The 18,125-nt window shown below is 33.4% G+C and overlaps 4 protein-coding genes and 1 long non-coding RNA gene across 9 annotated transcripts; 2 read left to right on the plus strand and 3 right to left on the minus strand.

Annotated features, from left to right (window-relative positions):
* Positions 1-377: 377 nt before the first annotated feature.
* On the minus strand, positions 378-4,506 carry LOC115239644 (poly(U)-specific endoribonuclease homolog). Of its 2 annotated transcripts, XM_029814269.1 has the most exons (8): positions 4,330-4,505; positions 3,867-4,052; positions 3,715-3,792; positions 3,564-3,620; positions 2,760-2,912; positions 1,414-2,554; positions 904-1,318; positions 378-715 (listed from the first exon to the last, which is right to left on the minus strand). In XM_029814269.1, the coding sequence occupies exons 1-8, from the start codon at positions 4,382-4,384 to the stop codon at positions 482-484; spliced, it is 2,319 nt and encodes a 772-aa protein (XP_029670129.1). In that variant the 5' UTR covers positions 4,385-4,505; the 3' UTR covers positions 378-481. The 2 variants fall into 2 exon arrangements, with proteins under 2 accessions (XP_029670129.1, XP_029670130.1); XM_029814270.1 differs by lacking the exon at positions 3,564-3,620 and having other exon boundaries at positions 4,330-4,506.
* A 127-nt stretch (positions 4,507-4,633) lies between these two features.
* Positions 4,634-6,678, minus strand: LOC115239646 (glyoxalase domain-containing protein 4). The gene is made up of 6 exons (XM_029814273.1): positions 6,309-6,678; positions 6,180-6,229; positions 5,836-6,101; positions 5,476-5,631; positions 5,213-5,388; positions 4,634-5,143 (listed from the first exon to the last, which is right to left on the minus strand). Exons 1-6 carry the CDS (start codon positions 6,396-6,398, stop codon positions 5,015-5,017), a joined length of 867 nt encoding a protein of 288 aa, XP_029670133.1. The 5' UTR covers positions 6,399-6,678; the 3' UTR covers positions 4,634-5,014.
* Positions 6,679-6,831: 153 nt separating this feature from the next.
* LOC115239642 (protein pigeon) lies at positions 6,832-11,462 on the plus strand. Of its 3 annotated transcripts, none has more exons than XM_029814268.1 (10): positions 6,832-7,087; positions 7,236-7,441; positions 7,535-7,856; positions 8,067-8,323; positions 8,528-9,690; positions 9,944-10,276; positions 10,521-10,735; positions 10,853-11,062; positions 11,138-11,209; positions 11,296-11,462. In XM_029814268.1, the coding sequence occupies exons 2-10, from the start codon at positions 7,361-7,363 to the stop codon at positions 11,364-11,366; spliced, it is 2,724 nt and encodes a 907-aa protein (XP_029670128.1). In that variant the 5' UTR covers positions 6,832-7,087; positions 7,236-7,360; the 3' UTR covers positions 11,367-11,462. The 3 variants fall into 3 exon arrangements, with proteins under 3 accessions (XP_029670128.1, XP_029670127.1, XP_029670126.1); XM_029814267.1 differs by having other exon boundaries at positions 7,277-7,441; XM_029814266.1 differs by having other exon boundaries at positions 7,305-7,441.
* On the minus strand, positions 10,461-12,231 carry LOC115239647. Of its 2 annotated transcripts, none has more exons than XR_003884660.1 (4): positions 12,136-12,231; positions 11,122-11,200; positions 10,817-11,035; positions 10,461-10,743 (listed from the first exon to the last, which is right to left on the minus strand). It is a non-coding gene; the product is annotated as an uncharacterized LOC115239647 (long non-coding RNA). The 2 variants fall into 2 exon arrangements; XR_003884661.1 differs by lacking the exon at positions 12,136-12,231 and adding an exon at positions 11,594-11,807 and having other exon boundaries at positions 10,817-11,023.
* Positions 11,833-16,807, plus strand: LOC115239645 (WD repeat-containing protein 43). Its single transcript, XM_029814271.1, has 6 exons — positions 11,833-12,071; positions 12,475-12,972; positions 14,609-15,065; positions 15,229-15,535; positions 15,670-15,917; positions 15,995-16,807. The coding sequence occupies exons 1-6, from the start codon at positions 11,871-11,873 to the stop codon at positions 16,165-16,167; spliced, it is 1,884 nt and encodes a 627-aa protein (XP_029670131.1). The 5' UTR covers positions 11,833-11,870; the 3' UTR covers positions 16,168-16,807.
* Positions 16,808-18,125: the final 1,318 nt, after the last annotated feature.

Raw genomic sequence — 18,125 nt, forward strand, 5'->3', positions numbered from 1 at the left:
TTTAGGTTCTCTACATCTAAACTTTAAATTTTCTTTAAGGAGCAAGTAGAAATGGATAGCTTTTATAAATATTAAAAGAGAAAAGAAAAAGTTTGCGGGCATCAATGACCAAGATGTGCATTTAGAAGTTAAAATAAGAATTAATACATTATTTTCGTTTATATAAAAGAAGTACTATTATTTTGTTTATACATATATAGGACGCAGCAAAAATTTTTCATTAAAATAAATTCTAACATTATATATACATATTAATTCATTTGTTATTATAAAGAATTTATAGCATTATAAAAAAATAAGTATTAATAAAAATTTATTTTCTTATTCATATTTCAATAATTTTTACATTAGTATATTATATCTTTTTTTTATTACAAAATTGTACCCATACATTATATGTATATATATATATATTATTATATATAGTTCGATAATTTATATTATCACGTTATTGGCGCATATTTAGTTATACAATGCAGAATTAAAAAATTGGAAGCGCAAGATCTATGAGGTCTTTTCCAAAATATCTAAATGAATGCGTGAAAATATTAAACTTAGTTCCGCCAAGAGAAACAGGACACAGATCATTCGGTCTGGCATAAAAACATATAGTGTATAAGGACATTTCGAGTTCGGGAAGCGTGCCCACGAATATCGTCGCGTTCGGTCTAATAATATCATCCATTTTAAAGTTCAATTTCAATAACGAGGCTCCCTGAAAAAAGTAAATGCAGTAAGTTATACATATATAACATAAATTATAATCAACATTATGCGTTTTTACTATATATAATGTTAAACCTCATCACAGTATATCGTATTTATGTTTTATAAAAACTGTGTGTATGTGTAGTTTCTATATTGCATCGTCTATTTATTATATATATATATGATAAAACTTACATCGCCAAGTTTCAAGGTATCGACATATCCCATGTAATCAATACGTCCCTTCGATTCTTGATAATTAAAATAGATCCAATCCTGCACACCAAGAAGATCTACGCCGTATCTTTCAGATGTGAATACTCGCTCGAAACCTGAAGTGGCGCCATCGAATTGACTAAACCAGATGTGTCGCAGAGTGTCCTTTTTCTCGAAGTCATCCGGATCCATAAAACCTCGATCTGACAGCCATTGCATAGCTCTGGTTAATACATTTGTGCTCATAAACACGTCCAACAGAAGATCCTCTTTCTTTCGCTTTTCAAGCGTTCGATTTTCCTTCACGATGGAATTGTGCTCGTAATTGTCATAGAGCGCTCGAGTAACAAGGATCGTCGGGTAATCGTAGACGTCTGATTGTGCATAAATTAATCTAAAAATGAAAAAAAGAAATGCATGAATAAAACTTAAATATATGACAGTAATACATTGAATAATCATTGAAACTGATCTAAACGTGAAGCTTACGGTCCTTTAGCTGCATCGGTTACATTTTCGGATTTACTCTGAAGATATAATGTCAAATATTTGGATATATTGACTTCTTGTTTCGCAAACAACTCTTCAGTCAACATCGATAGATCATTGTCTGATATTTTATACTGAGGAGAATAAACAGTTGTTCCTTGATCGGGTCCTTTTTGATCATTTACTGTGTTACCAGCGGAAAATCCATTAGTAGAACCTCCCATATTGTTAGTAGTACCCACTGTATTCACGGAAGAGCCATTACTAGCTGGATATGCTACGCCACCGTTGTTTCCGACAATCGTAGGAATTGATACACCCGGAGTAATAACCGGATTGTTCACCGGATTTGGATAATTGGCCGGATATGTAACTGGGACATTTCCCTGAGGTACATTCGGCGAAGCTGGTACCGAAGGAGTATTGCCCGGAGGAGCAGTGTTAAAATAGTGATTATTATAAGTTACATGCGTTTCGCTTGCAGTAGTACCAGGGTTTGCTGGTCTGTTGTAATCAGGTATGTAATGAGTATGCGGATTTATTAGCCTATTCACGCCAGCATTAATAGTGGAGAACACGAGTGCCTCTTTCACCATCTGACCAAAGCCTCTACCGCTGTCTTGTTGACCAGGAACCATTATGACGGTTTGTCCAGGTATGTATGGCTGCGCCGCCGGTTGCGCCAGAACATGTTGTTGAGGATAATAGCTATGTCCGGCTGGACCATATGTCCCGCCAACCGGATGCGTAGAGTAAGGATTTCCGAACGTACCCGGTACGGGTGGTGGAATATGCGCTGGATAACTGGAAGGATGTCCGATTGTTTGACTGGGAACGGAATAGCTGGGATTGTATGTGGAATGAGGTTGATTCATAGAATGACCGAAGGAATGAATTGGATAAGGGGGAGAATGTGGATTGGAACCAGAGATAGGATTATTTGTACGTGGATAAGGCGGGACGGGGGTGTACGAAGGAAAGGGCATTGAAGTTGGACGTAGATGATCTTTGAATCCGATATTAGTAGGAGTCGGATATGGTTGGCTTGGATTGAAGTGCGGATTGCTCCACGAAGGATTATTATGTACAGTTCCGTGTGACGGATTATAGGGCGCATTTGGTTGGCCAAGAGAAGTCGAAACTGCAAAAGAATTATATTATATATAATATAATATAATTATATATAATTTCATACTATATTCATATTAATTATATTTATATATTTGTTATTAAACAACTGATAAAATTTTCATATCAAGAAAAGTTCTCAAAAATTTAGTTTCATTTGATCTCCTTTTTGGAATTGAAAATTAAACTCTCTTGCTAAAGATGTTAAAAAGATATACCATGACTTTGCGAAGGTACCACATTAGTTTTTGATAAATGATCAGCTGATGGAGCTGATGGATTATATGGTGCTGATGGATTATATGGTACAGCATTTTGTTTACTCTCTGTTGTAAAACCTGGTTTTCGTACTTGACTCCCAGAATAAGTTCCTAATAAAACAAAATGTAGTACAAACAAATATATTATCTTTTACATACATAATAGAGAAAAAAAGCATAAAAGCGCGTACAAGAACAGACATAAAATAAAATATAACTTCTTTAGCATATGCTATTTGTTATAAATAATAAGATCAAACAATACAATACATATATATATTGATAACGCGGACGCGATAATCGCGACATTTCCGTGCTTTTGTCAAAAGCACCGCAATAGATTATAATTTCTGATCGATGCGTGTATAAGTTTCGTTTCGGTGAAATCGAATGTCAAAGGCTACTTAGCATCGGATGGGCTATCGATATCCGTTTGACAAATAATAGGATAAATGATTAAACTCTTGATTGATAGTAGGATAGATAACGAGTCTTTCCTGATTTATACAGCTAGTAAAATAGTGCCTAATATTTAAAACTAACCGCATTTATTAAACGTCATAAATTAATTACAGATCACGGTAAAATTAAAAATTTAATGATTTTTCGCGAGTGTGATTTTCGGATATCCTGCATGGAAAAAGATCTAATATTTAAATCATACTTATTAATGATTGATTTTCCAAATTTTTTTTTCGTATAAACTATACTTATGTGTATATATATATATATATGTATATGTGTATGTATGTATATATATACCTGCATTGCCATAAGGTGCCGATGGTTGACTAGATGATTGTGCGGAATTTGTTTGAGCTTTGCACAAAGAAAAAATATTCATATCACATACTATTTAATGAAAAATAAACACTTCACGATTATTATACATATTTGTTATCACTGCACTTACGCGGTCTAATAGCGCCTCCTCGTTCAGCGTGTAAGATAGATGTAGACATGTCTTTATTCTGCTGATGCGAAGTTGGACCTGTAATTTTTAATGTCACATACAACATATAATTTCTCTATTATGCCTGTCATATACTCGTGTCATATACTCACTCGGTAAAGTTCCAGTCGAGCTTGATCCTATCCTATGCCCACCCGATGAACTTCCATATCTAGTAGAGCTTGAACGAGATCCAGATAAAGTATGTCGACTCGAGGAAGGCGAGCTTCGTGACGACGAACCACCTCTCGATGAGAAACCTCGTGAAGAGAATCCAATTTTCCCTGCGTTAACATCATCTAAAAAACAATATGTTCATGTTTACAATAAATTTACATAAACATTATTACTATTACCAATAAAAAGTGAAGACGTATTAAGAAGTTAAGATATATTGAGAGTTATAAAGAGATAAAAAATTATTTAAGATAATGTGTGCTGAGAGATTATCATTGGTATAATAATATAATATTATTTATAAAAGTTTAATCTGTTAGAAAAAGAGAGGCATTAATGAATAAAAATAATAATATATATGGGATTATTTACTATAAAAATATATACTTTTGTACTCACCGGTTATAAGAAAAGGTAGAAGAAAGAGGAATAGCAAAATTCGAATTTCCATCATTATTATATGGGAGTGATGATAGTCAACTATTTGATGAAACTGACGTGCTTAGTATGGAATGATAAATATATACGTTTTTCTTGCATTTATCAGCCTTTTTTCTTAGTATTTGTATTGCGTCTTTCTTAAAATGATAAGCATTAAAGAATTATGTTGTGTTGACTTTTTGACCCATCAATACAACTAAATAGTCTCAGTCTAATCAAAACTGATAAACGCTGATATCACAATAGCTGCAGTTTCATATTAAATATCAAGAGTTTTTATTTCTACAAAAAATTACATATTCTAGTCATACAGAACTTTTTATTTCTATTAAATTGAACTTCAATAGCAGATATTTGTGCAGCAAAATTTAATTTAACATGATAATATAAGTATAAATATATACATATATAAAAGTACTTAATATTTCATCTTTTATACAATCTGTTACAAAAAATAAATTTTATTTAATAAAACAAATCTCTCTTATTTGCATATTTACATTTTTTTATTTAGATGTCCTGCATCATGCTTAAATATAAATCTTCTTGCAATTAGCATCCCACCACCACTAAAGTTTCATATATTTAATCTTTTTAAACTAGAAATAAAAAAATACTGTAATATAGAAGAATAAGTAACTGTTTATGCATTATCTGTTGTAGCAGATACTTCCTTCTGGATAAATCTGTCCAAAATTGCTTCGCTTGGATAGTCTGGTATTGACAGTTGCCTAAATCCTTCATCATCTACAAAGCAGATCTCGTGTCCATCCTGGAAACACAGTTATCAGATTTATATAAATTCATACATTGTCAACAATACATTGTTACAACTACTTACTGGATCGGCAAGAATGATAACTCTTACTGAAGCTTTTCCTGGGGTATCTAAAGTTATAAGATCAGTCAAGATTTTATTTCCACTTTCTTTAATAGTTTTTTGAATCATTAGTTGCTCCGACAATGGTACAGAGAAAGCGATACGTCCGTATGCTTTTGCATGATTAACCTCAGTACCTAACAATACAGAATTGATTACATATAATAATACTAAGTTCATTAAAAAATTAAAATAATTGAATTGTGTATAGCTTGTATTCTCACCAATATCTTCAAACTCAAGTTTGGTTTGATCTTCACTGTAGCCCATCAATACACTTTTATCTTTCTGATCAAATATCTTTAATCCCAAGATATCCTTCCAATAGGCAATGGTACGTTCCAGATTTGAACTGGATAAAGTAACTTTCTTTACTGGATCTGTTCAAAACGACACAGATTCAGGAAAGATAACAATTATATTAAAAATATGTAAAATTTTAATTATATATTTTTTTATTACAATAATAACTTTATATAACTTTGTATAATTTATACATACTATTACTAATTGTATATACTAACAAGAAAAATCAATTCCTATTATATTTTTGCAAGAATAAAATTATGAAATAAATATTTTACCGCTATTAGTTGGATTTTCTTCGTTAATTATGTGATATTTATATCCACCAGGTGCTTGCATCACAAATTTTCCATTTTCTTCATGCGTTGGCCAATTATTGGAACGTGCTCTTTCAATTATATCTTTTGAACGAATAGTAATAGCTCTAAAATCATTTCCCGCTTCATATTCCTTAATTCCATAATTATATGTCAATTCAATAACAAAATGCGTGTCCTCAGGACCATAACCTATCATTGTCTTGCTCCAACGATTTGCATATGGTCTGTAAAAAAAAAAGGAAGATAAAAGTAGAAATTATTATTACTTTGTAATTTGTTATGACTAATGATAGATTACTCACCCATTACACGCAGCCTCGCATCCATCTGAAAATTCCTCGTGTCTTAGCACCTGCGAAGAAACAACTCGATAAATTGTAATCAACAAATTAAATTATTTAAAAAAAAAAGAAAAGGAAACTAGAAATTACCTTCATCCCAAGAACTTCGCGATAAAATTTCATCGTTAATCTACGATCGGATATTTTGAATACAAAATGTAACGCACGTCCGGTAACCATTCTTCTTCTTTCTCTTTTTCTTTTTTGGTGTATTTCTGTCTTATTCAAGAGGTAGTATCACAATTTTCAAGATAATATTTCGTAATTCTTCTATTTGCTTGATGAATGATTCTGAATTTGATTTTGAATTTCCTTGATTTTGAGTTTTCTTGAAGTTTTATCTTCTTAAAGGGGTTGACAGTTGACAGAAGTGACAGGCAAACTCCGAATTGATATTGGAGCATTTATCTCAATTCTCAACTGGATCTTTATACTTTATACGTAACTTTAGATCTGTTCTTTGATTAGCCAGTTGGGAGAGATTCATTTAGATACAGTGCGATTGGACACTCATATCGACTGGTGCCTAGGGTAATCAACATAATTGACCAATCAAAAGGCCTCGCAATAAGCATTGTATCAATTGATATTCATCCTTGCCATATTGCCATGTATATATCCAGTGCTTCAACTCAACTGTAGCAGACGACAAGAAACGTAGAAGAAGCAGAAGTATCAAAGTATTTATGTATATGCATACATACTTTTTACTGCTTTTTACTTGTAGTGGACTGTAAACGCTAGTGGAACGTTAATCGAAAAGAGCTTCTTGGAACATAAATATTATTCACAAATAATTTCTCTTATAGATATGATAGAGAATCTCGCAGCGAAATTATGTTTATTATTGTCGGAAAATGCCAACGCAGGTGATTATGATTGAATTATGACTTTATTAAAAATAGAAAGTATAACATACATCGGGAAAATATTGATATATGCAGTTTATTGTTATATAAAAATATTTCATATGTATTTTATAACATTTAAAATAAGAAAGTATTTACAATCCAATAGATGATTTCATATAACGACGATATCTCAAAACTGTTTATCAGGAAGAGATAATTTTCTTTGCTTCTTCAGCCGAACAATGGAAGCTACTGGGACAGGAAAAAGATGGTTCGATACTTATTGGTTGGATGGAGGAATCAGAGAAGAACAATGTACATACATTATATACCGTAATCGGCCGTTACGACCAGATTAACAATAAATTACAGGTAAGAATAATAAGGAAATTTTTATTTACTTAATATTTATTTAATTTTTATTGTGCAGAAATATTTTTAATATCACTTTGATTGTGTATTTAGATATTGTACCGCTTTTCGGAAGTATTAAATATCGTTCAAGCTACAGTCAACCAAAGTCATAGTTTATTAGGATATGTGACGAAACATAAAGATAACTTGGAGACAACAGATCCCTGTGAAAATCGTTGTTCAGACAATGTTAATGCAACTGATGAACATTGTAGAGAATTTTATAAAGTGTTTCTCATTGACTTGACAACTGACGATATCAAAATGCATAATCTAGAGATAGAGAGATCTAAACAAGTGCGGATACAATTTTTATATAGAGAGAAAGAACAGCTTGATGTAGACAAGTTTTTGGTGCTAATACATCACGAATGTAAGTAAATTCTATTTGAAAGTATACAAATATGTCTGTTTATATTGCACTTACATACATTTATTTACTTTGATCAGATTTTGCAATCACTTGTAAAAATAGAAAGTTAGAATTTAAAGTTGAAATATACAAGTTAATAAATCTGTGCTTTATTTATTATATTAATTATCTTGACACATTTTCATAATTTACATTATATATCTCTTCAAGGTATCATGATATACACCGTACAATTCAATACATCTGTAAGTAACTTAAGATCGATAAAAGAATTAAAATCTGAAGTACTTGTAAAAACCTTTATATGGGCTCAATGGGACATGATTAATCAAGTTCTTTATCATATACATCATCGACGAATACCCGCGAGTGTAGTTACCGAGAACGACGATGAAAATAATTCCAAATCTTCGAAACCGACACTCAGCGGTCTTCAATTTCATGATGATTTGCCTCATGAAACAGTGGTGAGTATTTTTCAATAACAAGAATCTCAATTATCTTTCTTGTGTGTTCTCGCAATACTAACATATTATATATTGCTAATATAAAAGAAACTGATTAATATGCTAATAAATTTAGTATATCTAACATATATGTTTGCTAAATTAAACTTTGTAGCGAAATGTGCACGATACACTATTAGCATAACATTTGTTGTATCTTTTTAGCTGAATATTCCATTAAATTTACCGCTACTATCACCGTCCTCTAATTGCGGGACTTATGAGGACGACGTAATACCTCTACGAGTCCACGATTGTTCCCTAGATCTCATAGTAGTGTCAGATACCAAGGGGATGGTCTGCGTTTGTCACTACTATCTTTATCGACCTGTACAGCCGCCGCAGCATGTGCTTAACTCCTTGAACGAGTCCAACACTGTGCACTTCGCGTACTCGGTGACGCTGTTGCATCATAGCTGCGTAATCCATTGCGTTATACCGGGTATAACATGGTCGCGTGCCAAGCTGATGAGACCGACCTTCGCGATCTACGAGAGCCATCATATGATAGTGTTCGTGCCCGGATTATTCACGCATCTTCTCGAAATCGGTGTAAACCACGAGCCCTGTTGTCACATATTATGCGGCCCACCGCCGTCGATACCGTCTCGTGTTTCCTATCTGGTACCTTTATTCGATTTGGATAATACTAGCAAAGGAACGAGAAAGAATTCCTACAATCCGGACAGCAAAGTTGGTTATTCAGATGGAAATAGTTCATTTGCGAATTCTAGCAGTATACTGACGATAGATTTGCCTACTTTGGATCTCGTGCCATTGACAATTCCTCCGGACTTTCTCGTCGAAGTCTTTCGCAAGGAGATCTCGGTCGAGATTCGGCTGGGAATACTCCATTATTTTCTCTGTCATAAAAACGACACAGAGGTCATCGCGGAATTAATGTCTATTGTTGCGGAAAAGCCGCGCTCGCTGGATATCCCACGCTTTATGCAAGAGATTCTTATAGGCGGCTCTTACGCGCTAGTACAAAAGAATCTCCTCGTTGATACCATTCCATTGCTATCTCTGTTGCCCGTCACTACGATCGGGGATTACATGACGTTTGACATAAAGATGAACGATTTGGACATTACGCTGAGTCACGAGAAACTCTGGAACACATCGGTGATGTTGCTCTCGCCGCAGCAAAGGCTTGTTCCTTATCGTAGCGATCTATGGACTAGGCTGTGGGATCAATTGAGTAAAAATGGTGGCGATAAATTAAGATTCAGACCTAGCCATATCGCGGAGAAGCTATTAGTTTCTCTAGCTTGTTATCAACCAGAGGCCTTGTCCAGATGCAGCACTCCAATGTCTCCAAGCGGAGGGTAAAATAGCATAATAGCATAACTAATTGCATGCATATATTACGTAGTGTAAAAGTAATGCAAATTCTTAAACTGTGCTATTTGCTTGTTACTATTTTTCTACAATTGATGGGATTTTATATATTGGAATATATATTATCTACTTCATGTAGCTTGTGTAATTCGAGAAATTTTTATGTAAATAAAAATAAAATATCTTATTGTGTCAGAAATGTTTTTTTTCGCAATAAACAATAAACGATGACGTAAATAGATTTGTTGCAGTACCGCTTGGAGACTTCATGGGTAATCGGAACATCAAATTGGACTCAGGCTTACCATTTAATGAGACTGAAAGTTGCACCGCTTCGAAGCAGGAGCATATTGTCTCCGTCAATTTGCGTGAACTCTCCATGTATCTTCTGAAAAATGGCACGCACACATCGAGTATGCATACGCGAGGCTCTTGTACCCCGTTACACGTTCATGCCATGGCCACGAGATACGTAGCTGCGCAATTGGAAGCTTCGCGCATATTATGTCAAATACTTTGCAGGGCAGCCGGCGTTGATCCAAGAATCGAACAAGAACGTGGTTTTAATCTCGTGTATGAGGCTCACAATCTCTATTTTAGTATACAATTTTAAATTGATTGTTCAATTTCGATTCAGTATAAAAATAATTATAAAATAAAAAAATATAAAATAAATTTGTAATTTTTTATAGGATTTATATATTTTAAAATTTTCTCTTATCAGATTTCTAAAGAGAGAGTGAAATTCGTGTTAAGCATTTACTTAATTCATTGTTATATTATATGTTCTCATTTCATATAATGTTACTTTATACAGAGATCAATTGGACGAGGCAAGACGATGGTTGCTATTTATGCTCTTGCAACGATATAGACACGCAATAGAGAACATCGCATTCCCGGTGCCACAGGGATTTGCATCGTTTTTTACTTATCTCGGTTATCGCACTCTTAAATACTCGATGTTTCTGCAATATGTCGAACGTTCGGTATTTGAACTCCAAGTTGACGTTACCAAGATTATTCTAGCCGGTATGTGTCTGCGACAAAAATTGCTGTATTTATAATTAACGTTTCCTCAAGCACAATACAAGTAGAAAATTATATACTCACAGACATTTTGCTGTAAATTGATGATTTTTTATTTAGATATAAGCGATACAAAAGAAAATGTCGTTCAGAAATTGAAATTGTTGTCTTTCTTGCCGAGATCTCGTGCAAAAAGACTCTTGAATCAATGGTTGCATCCAGTTAGCTTAATGCTGCGAGCTAGAGAACATGCCGCTAATATTTTGTGCGGTGAAATATCTCAGAGTCGAACTGGAAGTCGTACTTTACAACATCGTAATCATCATAATAGTGAGTTTAGAGCGAATATACGAATAATTTTTCAATAAATACGATCTGACTGACTATACCTGTGAATTGTTCTAGGTTTGGCAGCATTTCCTTCTGCAGATCGTTTATCACCATTAGATACTTTTCTGGATTTGCTTACTGCAAAAGGTGTGAATTAATTCATCGACATTCTTGCTTAATACAATCTATTATATTGTCTTTAGAATATTATTAAAGCAATTTTTATTTTTCAGCTAGTCTTACGGAATTGGATTTCGGATTATTGATAGAAGCAACAGTAACATCTACGGAAGACTTTCTCTAATGGAAATTGAGTTTAGTACTTGTAATCATCAAAAAATGTTAAATGCATTGATTGATATAATAAAATCACTAGATGATCGATTATAAATAATACTTAAAACTTTTGTGTCAAATGTTTCATATTTATTAAAATAATTCTTTAATTAAGAAAATATAAAATATAAAAAAGAAATGATAATTAGAGATATATTTGCAGTCATAAATAATTGTTATTTTAATAAGAATTACCAAAATTATAGACCCCTATAGTGTAGTATGGTATCCTATAGGCTGCGTTCGGGGAGCACACTTTTAGCGCTATGAGCGTGTTCTGTCCTTGTTCAACTTTCAATAAGTAACAAAGATAGAACGATGCTGTTAGCGCTAATAGCGTCTCCCCGAACGCACCCATAGTGTCTATGTACTATACTATATTGTACTGTACTGTAGAGTATATTATAGAGCTCACTGATGACAACCACACATACATTCCACACACACATTTCAATACACTTATCAAGGCAAGATGGCGAGCACAGCCTGCTGTTCCGCTTTCTCTCCGGACGGTCAATATTACGCGTATTGCGGTAATGACGGCAAGTTGAAGATTTGGGAGACCGCAAACGGCCGGTTAAAGCACGAGTATATACCTAATCAGCATTTATCGTCGCCGTGCAGCGTTATAGAATGGATCTTCGTGAGCCAGCAATCGGCGAGCAACGCATCGGTAAAACACGCCATGTGCTCTTTGAAACGCGGCTTACTTCTTTTATATCTTTCGCCCTACTTACGCGTTTGCCGCACATTATTCCCTTTCGAGTCCACAACCATTTCCAATCCTTATCCTTACGAATGTTTTTCCTGTGCACGTTATCTTTTTTCTTTTTTTTTTTTTCATTAATTTTACCTACACACCACTATCTTACAAAGGTTATGTTAAAAACGCGTGCTGATGTATCACGACGTGTTTAGCAAAGTCTTTCGCTGATTGTCAATGTGATTTTTAGATTGCGATATGAGTATGAGAGAAAGGAGGAAAGAAACGAAAAGAAAACACTTTCTCTCTCTTTAAAAATATTTACTTTTCTCAAGTTTGTAATATATGAAATGTCTTCCATGTCTCTCTCAAGCCATCGTCGAGGAAGAGACGCAAAAGAAAGTCAATTTCGGAAGAGGTCGAGCACAAGCCTGTGGTGGCGATGGGTTCGGTTAGCGGAAAAGTCATGTTGTACGATATAGCGACCGCTCACGTCAGCGTTGTATTGGAGAACGGTCATTCGTCCACAGTCACGGCGATGACCTGGTCAACATGCAGCGGACTGATCACTGCGGCCGACGATTGTCACATTGTGGAATGGAATCTACAAGAGAACGGGATCAAGTGTAAATGGAAATCAGGCAAGGCAAAAGTCACAGCCCTGGCAATTCCGGCTAATGGAAAGTCTCTGCTATCCGCGGAGAGGATAATCAAGTGGTGGAGCTTGACGACGAAGCAATTGATTCGCACGTTTACCGGACATGCCAATCATGTCACCTTTCTTCACACTGTAAAAGTAGACGATTCAACCAGTTACCTAATCAGCGGTGCTCGCGCAGACAGTTATCTCTCTGTATGGCCATTAGACAAAGTATGTTATATTCAATTTCATTTCTCAATATATATGCAGAGATTCATGACTAGCATGTAAAATATTACGGGTTTCCTTGCTTTAATTTTGAGAAGAAAATTTCAATAGAAGAGTAGCAATGCATCAAAAGTTTTTTTAAATAAATTGTTGGAATGTATATAAGTAACAAGAGTTTATTCCTTACATAATTTTAAGCAGGGAGCTTACTTTAGCAGGATTATAAAAAAACAAATTTAATTTCGAAAATAAAAGAAACTAATAAAAAAACTCAAATAAATCTTTTGTTCTATTGTGAGGATTTTCATCTCAGATTTAATTAAAGATTTCAATTTTTTTGAGCATTGTAAAGTATGCAAATTTTAAAATTAAATCGCTTTTTGATTTTGTTTAGCATAAAAATGACAAAGCATCGATGGCAACGCACATTATTCCCTTTCGAGTCCACAACCATTTCCAATCCTTATCCCTACGAATGTTTTTCCTGTGCACGTTATCTTTTTTCTTTTTTTTTTCATTAATTTTACCTACACACCACTATCTTACAAAGGTTATGTTAAAAACGCGTGCTGATGTATCACGACGTTTTTAGCAAAGTCTTTCGCTGATTGTCAATGTGATTTTTAGATTGCGATATGAGTATGAGAGAAAGGAGGAAAGAAACGAAAAGAAAACACTTTCTCTCTCTTTAAAAATATTTACTTTTCTCAAGTTTGTAATATATGAAATGTCTTCCATGTCTCTCTCAAGCCATCGTCGAGGAAGAGACGCAAAAGAAAGTCAATTTCGGAAGAGGTCGAGCACAAGCCTGTGGTGGCGATGGGTTCGGTTAGCGGAAAAGTCATGTTGTACGATATAGCGACCGCTCACGTCAGCGTTGTATTGGAGAACGGTCATTCGTCCACAGTCACGGCGATGACCTGGTCAACATGCAGCGGACTGATCACTGCGGCCGACGATTGTCACATTGTGGAATGGAATCTACAAGAGAACGGGATCAAGTGTAAATGGAAATCAGGCAAGGCAAAAGTCACAGCCCTGGCAATTCCGGCTAATGGAAAGTCTCTGCTATCCGCGGAGAGGATAATCAAGTGGTGGAGCTTGACGACGAAGCAATTGATTCGCACGTTTACCGGACATGCCAATCATGTCACCTTTCTTCACACTGTAAAAGTAGACGATTCAACCAGTTACCTAATCAGCGGTGCTCGCGCAGACAGTTATCTCTCTGTATGGCCATTAGACAAAGTATGTTATATTCAATTTCATTTCTCAATATATATGCAGAGATTCATGACTAGCATGTAAAATATTACGGGTTTCCTTGCTTTAATTTTGAGAAGAAAATTTCAATAGAAGAGTAGCAATGCATCAAAAGTTTTTTTAAATAAATTGTTGGAATGTATATAAGTAACAAGAGTTTATTCCTTACATAATTTTAAGCAGGGAGCTTACTTTAGCAGGATTATAAAAAAACAAATTTAATTTCGAAAATAAAAGAAACTAATAAAAAAACTCAAATAAATCTTTTGTTCTATTGTGAGGATTTTCATCTCAGATTTAATTAAAGATTTCAATTTTTTTGAGCATTGTAAAGTATGCAAATTTTAAAATTAAATCGCTTTTTGATTTTGTTTAGCATAAAAATGACAAAGCATCGATGGCAACATTAGCCATGCAAGATGAAGCTACATCTGTTTCGACAATTGTTGTGGTAGAATCGCAACAAGTTGTTGTATTGGCTACTACTCGCTCGGGTCAGGCGCAACTATTCAAGTATCAACCAAATGGCCATACAAAACCATTAAAACCATCTCTAAACATTGCGGTTGCAGCAGATGTCAATCAGAAGGAGACTGTTCAACAGATTCCTATTTTAGCAGGCCATTTAACTGAGGATGAAAAAGTGTTGTTGATGTATGGTAGTTACTTGAACTTGACGTTTGAAAAAGTTACGCCCGACTTTTCAGACAAAGTGCAATGTTTAGTCAGATCAGAAAAGTTGGATACAAAAAAATCAAAAGAAAGGAAAGAAGAAACAATTTCTAAAGTAAAACCTACCTCGATAGAAGAAGATGTTAAATATCTTGCACCAGGTATCTAGTCATATGATTGTATCTTTTATTTCTTTTTCCCCTTTTACAGTTTATTATGGGAGTAAATGGTTAGTTACAATAATATGTCAATCAATGATGAACAAGGATAAAAGAAAGAATATATAAAGAGAACAGAAAGATAAAGAAATGTTTTCTGTTGTAGGAATAGGAGTGCCGACATCGAAAAGAAATAGGACCAATTCAGGTTCTCAATTACTCTTAAAAGATAGATTGGAAAATCTTAGTTTGAATGCGGACGCGAATACACCAGGAAGGATACCGACGAAAGGAGCCAATATGACGCAATTGCTGATGCAAGCATTGAACAGCAAAGATAAAACCATTTTGACGACGGTGTTGTTCACAAAGAACGAAACTGTAATTCGTAATACCATTGCGAAATTACCAGTACAAGCAATAACGCCATTGCTCAGGGAACTAACCGTTATGTTGCAAGGCAAAACATATGTGTAATTATATTGTTCTGCTCTATTTCTTTATATATAAATCCCCCTTGTTTCTTGTGAAACTGTTTCAAATTAATATCTAATTTCACTAAAGTATTTCTATAAATTAAAACAACGATTTATTCATCTATATTTAGGAGTAAGATAGCGGTGATGTGGTTGCAAGTTTTGATCACAACTCACGCGGCGCACTTGATGTCGCGACCAGATATCGCGGAGGCGCTCAGCCCTATTTTAAGTTTTATTGACGCGAAGTTAATGCTTTTGACGGCTGTACAAAGATTAAGAGGCAGAGTTTCCCTCATAACAGGACAAATATCTCAAGCTAACGAGGAACACAATAAAGACATAATGGAGGAGAGCTTGCTCGTTTATCAAGATCCAGGTTAGTTTATCGATAATCCAAAAGAAATATTGTGATTTAAATAAATCATTATCACATTATCAAAAATGTATACGCAGATTCGTCGGACGAAGGTGCTGACAAAGACGATGTTGATTTGAGCAGCGAATCCGACGATAATTGGGAAGAGATGTCGGATCAAGATGTTCAAGATGAGCAGGATGAAGAGGATATCAAGAGCATTAAGTCCGAGAGTGATGATGTGGATGACAATGATTCTATGCATAGTTGAATTCAATCTAGAGTTGGTTAGTAACAGAATAACTTATCTAATCATTAATTCATTAAAGGCCGCAAACATAAAGCCCACTTCAAACGATTTTTAATTCGCTACAGTATTCAAGACAGAAATCCATTTGTGATCTTATATGTGTGTTGTGCATATCCTAATTTATATATATTATATATACATATGTATATATATCCTCTGAAATATATTTTTTGTGTATGTCTGTCCTCTCTTTAGTTCTTTTTCAATATTTTTGTATTATACGGACATATAAAATTATAAATAGATTTTTGTCACAAATTATAGTTTATTTAAAACAAGCTTAAAGAATATCAGCTAAATCATAACTGTTTTTTTTTTTTTCTAAGAATTAGATTATAATACAAGAATCATTAAATAAGATAGTTTTTACTGATCATGTGCCTGAAAAATAACATTTATATTTTTTTGAGAAAAAAAAGGAGATACTAAATAAAATAAATAGAATAATAATAAAATTTTTGTTTCAATGTAATGTTGGCCATTAATGAAATGATTTCTTTTGGTAATATTATTCTGTTCAAAACTTTTACTCGTTGATAAAATTGGAACGGTTGTTGTCAACAACGTTATATATAAACGTTAATAATAAAAAAGAAATAAGCAAAGTACCGCCTTTTATATTATAATAATTCCTTTCAGTAATGGCTTTGCCTGTCATCCTTGATGAGAACGACTGTAAGATATTGCTGTATAAAGTAATATTCCTTTCTTCTAGAACATTTATTTTTGCTGTTATATGAAATGCATCTAGAAAAAAGCCAAATATATGACATGCTTTAATAATTTTAGAACGACCATCATTGTATATCCAATTTTCCACTATGAATAAAATATTAGAGTATATTTTTCATATTTATAATTAATAAGAAATAAGTGCTTTTCCGTATATTTTTTATTATAAATATCGATTTATTAATAAAGATATTACATGTTTGAACATAAAAAATAATGTAAAATAAAATTAAAATATTTTTTATAAATAAAATTTAGGATTTGTAACGCGGCTCATTGTATAAGACATATTGTTTGTGTATCAATATATCTGTTTTTTAAAGAAGTATTCTATATGTGTAATGTGTTTTCTCTATTTTGTTCAAATAACTTTCGATAATATGCCATAGATTAACGAATCCGTTGCAATAGCGTTTTTTATAATATGAATAATAAATAAATATGAAAACTTGTTATATTTTATAAATTAAATAACTTTAAATTGCTATTACTTTTTTTTTAAGTAGTGTTGAATCACTCGTAATTTGATACTCGCTAAAATACATAAAACAATTCACGTTTTTTTGCCAGATGTTCAAAAATTATTTAAAATCGAAAGTTATTAATTTTTTATTTAAAAAATGTTTTGAAGACGAAGCCTTCTCGGAGAAATACATTAGAGTTGTATGTATTTTATTTTATTTTTTTTTTATTTTAATATTGTAATCACGCTTGTATGAACTAAGAATGGATCGTTCTATGTAAAGGAAAAATATAAGTATTCACATAATCTCTCATTTACATTTTATTCAACCTATGTCGAAATTGCTTGTGTGTCATCACGTAAATTCTGTTATTTACGAGGGACTTTAAATCATCCGGCACGTAATTATCGAGTTTTGATGAGAAGACTCGATAAACTTGATAAACTTTGAAAGACCGGCCGGTCGTGCGATAAAATGGCGCGTGTCGTCAAATATGTGTATTGATACAATTATAATGGATATACGTTAAACATGCTTAAATATTCCAACTTGTAAGATAGAAACACCCTCTCTCAGTACCGTGTTTATCAATGATTTATTACTGAACAATTGGAGATATGGAAGAGTTTAACCAATTATGAAATGAAAGTTAACGAAATGTTCAAGTTTGTTGACAATCTTGTGGAAATTATATATTTGTGGATTTATATATATATATATATA

Source organism: Formica exsecta, unplaced genomic scaffold (assembly GCF_003651465.1).
Source record: "Formica exsecta isolate Colony F162 unplaced genomic scaffold, ASM365146v1 scaffold393, whole genome shotgun sequence".
Classification (NCBI taxonomy): Eukaryota; Metazoa; Arthropoda; class Insecta; order Hymenoptera; family Formicidae; genus Formica; species Formica exsecta.